General features: G+C 38.2%; 2 protein-coding genes across 4 annotated transcripts; both read left to right on the top strand.

Moving 5' to 3' along the window:
- The first annotated feature begins 352 nt into the window (after window positions 1-352).
- Window positions 353-3,658, top strand: cby1 (chibby 1, beta catenin antagonist). 3 transcript variants are annotated; one of them, XM_017310749.2, is made up of 5 exons: window positions 353-468; window positions 686-781; window positions 2,509-2,614; window positions 2,696-2,808; window positions 3,005-3,658. In XM_017310749.2, exons 1-5 carry the CDS (start codon window positions 463-465, stop codon window positions 3,083-3,085), a joined length of 402 nt encoding a protein of 133 aa, XP_017166238.1. In that variant the 5' UTR covers window positions 353-462; the 3' UTR covers window positions 3,086-3,658. The 3 variants fall into 3 exon arrangements, with proteins under 3 accessions (XP_017166238.1, XP_017166239.1, XP_008434494.1); XM_017310750.2 differs by having other exon boundaries at window positions 365-477; window positions 3,012-3,658; XM_008436272.2 differs by having other exon boundaries at window positions 365-477.
- A 673-nt stretch (window positions 3,659-4,331) lies between these two features.
- pdap1a (pdgfa associated protein 1a) lies at window positions 4,332-9,548 on the top strand. The gene is made up of 6 exons (XM_008436270.2): window positions 4,332-4,508; window positions 5,885-5,967; window positions 6,042-6,113; window positions 8,074-8,198; window positions 8,278-8,414; window positions 9,008-9,548. The coding sequence occupies exons 1-6, from the start codon at window positions 4,496-4,498 to the stop codon at window positions 9,031-9,033; spliced, it is 456 nt and encodes a 151-aa protein (XP_008434492.1). The 5' UTR covers window positions 4,332-4,495; the 3' UTR covers window positions 9,034-9,548.
- The last annotated feature ends 356 nt before the right edge of the window (window positions 9,549-9,904 follow it).

Raw genomic sequence — 9,904 nt, 5'->3', positions numbered from 1 at the left:
TACGTAAGAAAACCCAGCAGCGTGATAGTATTTGTTAGAACAATTACAGAGCGGGGTTGAATGTTGCCAGGAATATGTTGTTCATTTGGTTTTTTTTTTTTTCATACGATTTATTAACATAATAAAGAGGAACTTGAGCATTTGGATTAGTCACGTTAACGGTTTTGCTGTTTAAGGTCTTGTTAGGCTCCTGAGCGGTACCATTTTCACGGGGGTTATTCGGATGTTAAGATGCAAAATATATATTACATTATTATTTTTATGCAGCGTTCCTAATATATTGCTTATTCTATAAACATTAGAAAATCGATTAGTAGCTGACATTTAAGTTAGGGGTAAAGTTGGGTCACATTAGCGCAGATACTCCTATTTTAGAGTGATGGTATGTTCCGCGCCTGCGCATTAGGATCCTTGACTGGAGAGAAGATAATTTGACGTTAGGTCGTTAAATAAATTTTCTCCATGGAGGTTAATATTGTAGGTAACATTTAAAGTTCTTTTAGTCATTTTAGTGTTAAGGTTTATTTTCAGGAATTAGTGTTTCTCTCAGGACGTCTTTGTTGTTCACCTGCTGGAGTAACTTGGTGTCGTTAGCAACGACAAAAACAGGCTGTAGCAACGAGACTACTGAGTTAAACTCACTGAACATCATCATCTTCTTCATCATCGCTGTACTGTCTCTTAGGACTTTAAAAGATCCCTGATGCCGCTGTTTGGAAATACATTCAGCCCCAAGAAGACTCCGCCTCGCAAATCTGCATCTTTGTCCAGCCTTCATACGGTACCATCCGAAAATATTTTAACTTTTCAACCTTTTCACAATTTGTACCATTATAACCACAAACCTCAGAGTATTTCATTGAGAATTTGCTCATATTCCAGAAAATACGTCACCTACTTAATAAATTCAATTCAGATTCAGATTCAAAGAACGTAATTTATCCTGAAGTTAAATGAAATGTGTGGCTGCGGATGGAGATGCTGTGGGCACTTCTGTATTTTATTCACAGTTCTGCTCTTTTTGTTTTGCTTTATCACATAAAACCCAAATAAACTGCAGTGAAGTTTGTGGTTGTAACTAGTTAAGCAGTAACTAGTTGTATTTATTAAATTACATTTACTTGAATAAGTTTTTTGTGTACTTTTAGGAGTAATTTTTATATTTTATGTTTGTGTGTAGTTTTTACTTTTAACTTTAGTAATAATTGTATTATGAAGTGACCCCACTGAGGGACAAGGGTGAAAGAAAATGGATGGATGGATGGATGATGGATGGATGGATGGATGGATGGATGGATGGATGGATGGATTGATGATGGATGGATGGATGATGGATGGATGGATGGATGGATGATGGATGGATGGATGGATGGATGGATGGATGGATGGATGATGGATGGATGATGGATGGATGGATGGATGGATGGATGGATGGATGGATGGATGATGGATGGATGGATGGATGGATGGATGGATGGATGGATGGATGGATGGATGGATGATGGATGATGGATGATGGATGATGGATGGATGGATGGATGGATGGATGGATGGATGGATGGATGGATGGATGATGGATGGATGGATGATGGATGATGGATGGATGGATGGATGGATGATGGATGATGGATGGATGGATGGATGGATGATGGATGGATGGATGGATGGATGGATGATGATGGATGGATGGATGATGGATGGATGGATGGATGGATGATGGATGGATGGATGGATGGATGGATGGATGGATGGATGATGGATGGATGGATGGATGATGATGGATGGATGGATGATGGATGGATGGATGGATGGATGATGGATGGATGGATGGATGGATGGATGGATGGATGGATGATGGATGGATGGATGGATGGATGGATGGATGATGGATGGATGGATGATGGATGGATGGATGGATGATGGATGGATGGATGGATGGATGGATGGATGGATGGATGGATGGATGGATGGATGGATGGATGGATGGATGGATGATGGATGGATGGATGGATGATGGATGGATGGATGGATGGATGGATGATGGATGGATGGATGGATGGATGGATGGATGGATGATGGATGGATGGATGGATGGATGATGGATGATGGATGGATGGATGGATGGATGATGGATGATGGAAACAATGTTTTGCTTGATTTTGTTATTTTTCTTGTATGAATTATTGTAATTTTAGTCCTCAAAATACCAAAATTTTTACTTATTTTTATTTTTGGTTCACCTGATGATGTCATTTCTAAATATGAATTGATTGATAATTTTATCAGTTGCTCAGAATTTTTATTTTTTACTCTTATTATGGTGGCTATCTTTTATTTTACTTGAGTAAAAATATGTTGAAGTATTTCTACTCTTATTTCAGTTGCATTTTTGGGGACTCTGCTCTCTGTTTGCAGAGCTTCATATCATTGTCCCAATAATGTAATTTTACCTGGAAAGATCTCGAAACACGTAAAGTTGATCTGATAATTGTTTGTCTTGTGTTTCAGTTGGATCGCTCAACTAGAGAAATAGAGCTTGGCCTGGAGTCGGGACCTCCTGCGATGAACTTAGGAGGCCAGAGCTGGAAGTTTGAGGACGGACAGTGGATAACAGGTGAGGATAACGGCTTTTATTCAGACTAATTCTTCTGAATGTGGCCGTTACCAGATGATGTTAATGTTTTTCTTCAACCAGAATCGGGTGGAAATGCTTCTACCAAGGAGGTGCACCGGCTTAAGAAACGAAATCTGCAGCTGGAGGAAGAAAATAACCTTCTAAAATCAAAGATTGAAGTTCTGATGGACATGGTGACGCCTAATTTTATCTTCTCACTATGAAATAATAATAAAGATGATATGAATTTCAAACCCCTGTTAGTTGTTATCCAAACTGCCTCTGTAAAACATTTTATATTCTATTTTGCACTTTACCTTCCATGTTCTCTGGTTATGTTAATAAATTCATTAAAGTATTGCATTCTGTAATTTAATTTCTTCTTTCAAGCTGACAGAAACTACAGTGGAGTACCACCTGATGGAGAAAGAAATCGAAGACATGAAAACTCAACACCGAAGAAAAAAATGACAATCCAGTCTAGTTAGGTTTTTTTTTTAGAGTTTTTTAAAGATAAACGGCAGTAAAATAAAACCACGAATCATTTATCCTCACAGTGAGACATTCAGCTTTTAACAGGATGTAAGTCGATTCAGCTGCTTCCTGTCTTTGTCCCATTGTTAATATATAACATATTTCTTTTCGTCTGTGATTATTTCCACATACAACCTGTTTTTATACACCTTACGTCTAAACTGCATTCAAAAATAACTAACTTTCTCTTATAATTTTCTGCGTTGTTTTTTTTAATATTAATTCTAAATGAAAAATCTGGACGAACATTTTAATACGTCGTCATTATTCTGTTTTGGTGCTTTTTTTTTTTTCTTAGCTTTGGAAACAAAAGACAAATTAAAAATGTTTGTTTTTGTTTTAAAAAATCACATTTTGTTGGAAGAATTAACATAATAAAAATAACCCGGTCATTATTTATTATAAACATCTGGAAGGCTCACTGCTACCTGTGCTGCTATATCACTGTTTCTTTTTTGTAGAATGCTGTTTGGGTTTCAAAATAAAATGTATATTCAATGAAAAATCTCATTTAATCTGTGATCTTTCCTGTTTTGGTGCCTATATATAAATGTGTACATAAATAATTTAGTAATATTTAACCCAGTCAGTCTGCGCAGCAATGGGTTTCGTCCTTTTGCAGAAATATTTCACATATTGTTTGTTTTTTTTAATAAAAAATGACGCAGATAGACACTGTGGATTATCTGTTGTTCCTCTGTTGTTTACTCAGGTTAACGTTTCATCCATGTTGTGTGTGTTGAGTGTTTTCCTTCTGTTTGCTTTGGTTGAATCCAAATGAATAACGACACTATAACACTCTTTTTTGTATGAGCAGAGGATTACTCCTGATTTAATCTGACTCCACGTCATTATTTTTTTCATCACAGGAGTAATGATAACATTATGCAAAATGTAAGGAGTAGAAAGTACAAATATTCTCTTAAAATGTGGGTAAAGTAAAAAAGTTGTCAGAAAGAGATACTTAAGTGAAGTAAAGATACCTGAAAAATCAGTAGAGTAAAGAAATACTTTTACTTTTTTACTTTACAGTTCTGTTTAAATGACCCCACGGTATTGATTTGATCACAGTCGGATCAATATTTCTCTGTATTTTGTGAATGGGCTGCTGGAGATGGTGTCTCCTAATCTGATTGGAGGATTCTCAGCTCAGTCTGAACAGCGATTGGGTTAGTCCTCACTTTTGCGCATGCGCCGATACCATCGAGTAGGCTGACAGCGCGAGAGACAAAGTAGTTACTCCTCAGCCTTTTATTTCAGCACCTTAAATCAGTCTTTACGGTCTTCTGTTTGACTCCTTGGATGGTTCGTTGACTTTTTCTTCTTTGGAGTCTTTAACAGGAAACGATGCCGCGCGGTGGTGAGTATTTTCTTCTGTTCCGACTGCTAAAAGTTTAATAAAATCCGTTCAACTCGCACATGTTTAGCTATTAGCATGCTAGGTGGCTAACAGATTACAGATATTATTTATGATGAAATTATCATTTCTAGTATGTGCCCGTGAAGCCGACATAAAAAGCTAACATATATGTTATATTTACTTTTTTAAATTGTTCGTTTTATGTGTATAATTACTTTTATTAAGAGTAGATTTAACCCTATTAGCTTACGGGAACATTTTAGGTTGATGACCCCCTAGTGGACGAACGGTAGGATTGCATGATGAATCACAGATGTGAAAATGTCTCAACATGTATTTAATCTTAACGACTTTAGCATCAATTATCTGTTTACAGCAGAGATGTTAGCGGTAACCTGCCAGCTGTGGGTGGAGGAAGTGAACACAATCAAAGGAAAAAACAATAGAAAGATATTATTTTAGAAATACAAACAGTTTATGAAACTAACACACTCCAGTTTTATCAACCCTGATTTCAGCTCAAAGATAAATAAACTTTATGTTAAACTTTTCAGAGAGTCATTGTGGAGGATGATGATGGCTGTTAGCAGGAGAGATCTCCTGTAGCAGTCAGTATTACAGTGAACTCGCAGAAGACTCTGACTAAAGACACTCACTTTTGTCATTTTATGTATATTTTAAGATGTCCTTCAGTGCAGATAAAGGCGTCTACAAATAAAATGTTTTATTAGTATTAGACCTGTCGCAATAAATAAATTAATCACATGATCAATTAAAATGAGTTTAATAATATCCATTTGCTTAATTTATCATTTTTCTACCAAAAACTGGATGATAAAAGTCTTCAGTCTGGTCTCAACCAGCCTTTGTATGAAGGTCAGTTTTGTTTACAGACTTAATTCATTTTATTTGTTGTTTCTGTTGTTTGTGTATTTTAGATATTTAAAATGTCTTCCAGCTCCAGTGTTAAATGTTCATTAGAATTTAAAGTTTATTGATCTTTGAGAATGTTTTCTTACATCATTATTATACAATTACTGTTATATTACTGGAAAATATTCTCAAAACTACAATATTATCCTTTATCGCAATAACTCCTGGGACGATGCATCATCCAGAAATATTTATTTTCATGACAAGAATAATAACAATAACAATTAATACTATTAACAAGCTCAATAAACCTCTGGAATAAGCAAAACTATTAAGAGTTTTATGGCAGCAGAATATTCGATTAATCTTGGATTCACAGAAGAGAACGTAAATAAAGGTCATAATAGATGTTTGGATGTCAGATTTTCTGTGGTGAAGCTCAGCTAGCGTTTGTTCATACAGTGTTACTTCATACACGGTAATAATTTCTCTAAATCCTGCAGGAAAAAAGGGCCACAAGGGCCGAGGGAAGCAGTTCAGCAACCCGGAGGAGATCGACCGACAGATGCGTCTCCAGAGAGAGAAGGTGAGTGAAGGTCCTGCGGCAGAAAGAACCAGATTTCCCGTGAAGCTCGTCTGCAGACGTCTGTGGTTTGACAGGAGGAGAGCGGCGGAGCGGAGAAGGAGAGCTCAGAGTCGGAGGAGGAGAGCAGCAGCGAAGACGAGTCTGAGGTGAGCGCAGAGAAAACTTTGACCAAACAAAAACTCAATTCTGCTTTACAAACCAGAAACGGCTGAAGCCGAGGATTATACAGTAACAAAAGATTTCTTACACATTTATATTTAAATATCTACGTACAGAAACTTACACAATACATAAATATATCTCCATAACAGCATTTGAGCTTTTATTGTTTTACACTTTTAAAGCTCATAATTTGAGATCTTCATTCAGTTCATCCAACAACTGAAACTCATCTGAACTTTACTGGACTTTTTCTCTTTAACATGTTCAAATATAAACAAACCTCAAATTTTATTTATTCTCTCTTAACTTAAATCATTTCTGAATTCCAGACGGAAGGTCAAAACTGTTGGGTCAAAATTAGTTACAGGACAAAAAACAAACTAAAAACAGGCAAATGAAGGAGCCTGAGTTTGTTTTTCTGCCTTTTTTAAATGAATATTTATTGTAGTTCTAAAACCTGATAATAATTTTTATGGTGGTGTGTTAGGGCCTTTGCAGATAGAAATTAAATAAAGTAAATTTTAGCCAAAAAACTCAGAAATATTCTACATAAATGTTCAAATTTTAGATTTTTTTTTTTTTTAGTTTTCTGGAATTTCCAAAATTATTGTTGAAAATTTCTTAGTTTTTTATTGTGGAGATTTACTATGTATTTTATTTATATCTTAATATGTTTTTCTGTCTATGATGGCCAAAATACACCGTCATAAATCTTTCTGTATTAAGAGAAAAACATCCAGTTTCAGTTTCTTCTGCTGAACAAATTTACTAGCAGAACTAAAACCAGGATTTGAGAAACTTTCTTTCAAAACGTTTCCCGTATTTATCAAAGTGTAATAAATTAGATAAAAGCTGACTTGGTGAATCATTTCAGTGAAAGTCTGTTACTAAAGCTTGGTTGTAAAAAAAACAAACACTTTGTGTCGCACTTCATATTTTTATTTCTAAGACAATTAAAATTAAAAGTCTCCATCTGCATCTACATGTCATATTTGAATCTTCTTTAACTTTCAGTTAGGGGCCGTAAAAAATCAGCCCAAGAGCCACAAATGGCTCCCGGGCCACACTTTGGAGACCCCTGCTTTAAACATTATCTCCAGTATTCATTTCTACATATATAATGTCGTTACATTTTAAAGCCCAAGGAGTGTGAAGCGGCCGGGATGAGGCTCAGTGCCTCCAAATCCGAGGCCATGGTCTTGAGCCGGAAAAGGGTAGAGTGCCTTCTCCGGGTCAGGGGGGTCGTCCTGTCTCAAGTGGAGGAGTTTCAGTATCTGGGGATCTTGTTCACGAATGAGGGAAGAAGGGAGTGGGAGATCAACAGGCGGATTGGGGCAGCGTCTGCCGTGAAGCGGGCGCTGTACCGGTCCGTCGTGGTGAAGAGAGAGCTGAGCCAAAAAGCGAAGCTCTCGATTTACCGGTCGATCTACGTTCCCACCCTCATCTATGGTCATGAGCTTTGGGTCATGACCGAAAGAACGAGATCACGGGTACAAGCGGCCGAAATGGGTTTCCTCCTCCGCAGGGTGGCTGGGCTCTCCCTTAGAGAGAGAAGCTCGGTCATCCGGGAGGGACTCAGAGTAGAGCCGCTGCTCCTCCACGTCGAGAGGAGCCAGTTGAGGCTCGGGCATCTGGTCAGGATGCCTCCTGGACGCCTCCCTGGTGAGGAGATCAGGTCCCACCGGGAGGAGGGGAGACCCAGGACACGCTGGAGGGACGATGTCTCTCTATGGCCTGGGAACGCCTTGGGGTTCCTGGAGGACCTGGAAGAGGGAAGTCTGGGCCTCCCTTCTGAAGCTGCTGCCCCCGAGACCCAACCCCGGATAGGATGGATGGAGGGAGGGGGGGACGGACGGACGGACGGACATTTTAAAGTTCAATTTTGAATCAAAAGTTTAACTGTTTCACAATATTGTGCTGTAACCGTTTGTTTTCCACACCCAGTCTAGGAAGAGGAGCGGCGTGGAGGGCCTCATAGAAATCGAGAATCCAAACCGAGTTTCACAGAAGAGCAAAAAGGTGACGGAGGTGGACGTGAGCGCGCCCAGAGAGCTGAGCCGCAGGGAGAGGTAGGCGCCCGCCGCGTTGCTGCTCCTGGAGTCGCCCTGAGCCGCCGCCGCTGAGGCTTTCCCCCCTTCTGCTCCTCAGAGAGGAGATCGAGAAGCAGAAATCAGCAGAGCGCTACAGGAAGCTCCACCTGGAGGGGAAGACGGAGCAGGCCAGGGCCGACCTGGCCCGGCTGGCCATCATCAAGAAGCAGAGGGAGGAGGCCGCCAGGAAGAGAGGTGATGTACTGTAGCTGCAAATCATCAAACATTCACGGAAGGATCCTGCTGTTCAAGAAAGAAATGAAAATGTTGATTTTCTTTTAAAAATATATAATTATTAGATTTTTTAAAATATTTTTCTAATGTCATATAAAAACATTTAAATGAAATAAAATAATACGTTTAAAACAATGTAAAACATTGTTTTAAATGAGAAATTGGGGATATTATTACTTCACTGATTCAGGCTTTTTGTGTTTCTTTGGTCTGCAGCTGAAAACAAGTGTCTTGATTTCTACTAATATTATTAGCTTTTGGTATTTTCTGCCAATTTTCTAATTGTCTGATTATTTTTGCCAGACTTGATTTTATTTTTTGTTTTGTCGTTTATCTACCTGTGATGCTGTGAAGCTCTTTGGTCAGCATAATAAATAAATATGCCTTATAAATAAAGTTTGAAATGAAAAATCTTCAGGACGTTCCAGTTAATCAGTTGCTGAAATAATCATTAAGTTTGCAGCCAAATTCAAAAAACTACATAAAAACCATGAAAGTTAAAATTGTGTTAAGATCGATGTGACCAGTAAACTCTGCTTCTTGTGTTGCTGCAGCTGAAGAGACCCAAGCTAAGCGTTAGCGCCTGCTAAGCGTTAGCGCCTCACCTGGAGCGTCACACATTTCAGTCTCAGGGGAACGGAGGAAGCGGACGGACGGACGGACAGCCAGCGTCTCCTGAACGTCCCTGTCCTCCGACCGGAGGGACGGGGACTTCTGGGACAGCATGGACAGAGAAACGGGTGAAGCAACGCCGGAGCAGGACGGATGCAACATTTGGAGAAAAACCTCTGAGTGTTTCACAGCCTCTTCCTTATTTCTCACCAGGGTTTTTACGTCTAAAGCTGCTAAAAGTTTCATTCCTTTGGATTCACAAATATTTCCCTGTTGATCTAACTAAAGTTTTACAGTGAGGACTTTTATTCTCTTTTGTTTTCCAAGTCAAGCCGCTGATGCAGACGACAGGAAACTGTTAAAACAACAGTCTGCGGTTTGTTGTATTGCAGGTTTAAATGTCATGAAATGGGTTTCTATTTCATAAACAGTTGCTATTAAATGTTGCTTTAAGTTTTTTTTGAATAAAACAAGAATATTCTGGTTTTGTTTCATGAGGATTTCCTTCATTTTGAAACGGATCTAAATAAAAACTTTGGGCTTCCTTTCAAAAGCATCTGAAAAGTATGACATGTTTGGTTTGTTTAGATATTTTCCACATTTATTCATGATGTCCTTCAATGTTTACTCACCAGAAACAAGTTGGTTTGCAGGTATAAAGTGCCTTATAAAAGTATGCACAACCATTGAGTTTTTTTATGAAGTGAAGATTGCCAAATTACAATAAATAAATGACTTATGAATTTATTTAAACCTCTAATTTCTTAAAACAGAAAAATTATAAATTTATTACATTGAGAATTATATGTACATAATTTAAATGTATTGATTTCATTTTA

Source organism: Poecilia reticulata, chromosome 19 (assembly GCF_904066995.2).
Source record: "Poecilia reticulata chromosome 19, P_reticulata-male-v2, whole genome shotgun sequence".
Taxonomy (NCBI): Eukaryota; Metazoa; Chordata; class Actinopteri; order Cyprinodontiformes; family Poeciliidae; genus Poecilia; species Poecilia reticulata.
The sequence above is the reverse complement of the archived record's forward strand: the minus strand, read 5'-3'. Positions and strand labels throughout refer to the sequence as shown.

Coding starts and splice junctions, on each gene's coding strand:
- cby1 (XM_008436272.2), top strand. Junction 2,615..2,695: donor GGACGGACAGTGGATAACAG/GTGAGGATAACG, acceptor TTCTTCAACCAG/AATCGGGTGGAAATGCTTCT. Junction 2,809..3,004: donor TTGAAGTTCTGATGGACATG/GTGACGCCTAAT, acceptor TCTTCTTTCAAG/CTGACAGAAACTACAGTGGA.
- pdap1a (XM_008436270.2), top strand. Junction 5,968..6,041: donor TGCGTCTCCAGAGAGAGAAG/GTGAGTGAAGGT, acceptor GTGGTTTGACAG/GAGGAGAGCGGCGGAGCGGA. Junction 8,199..8,277: donor GAGCTGAGCCGCAGGGAGAG/GTAGGCGCCCGC, acceptor TCTGCTCCTCAG/AGAGGAGATCGAGAAGCAGA.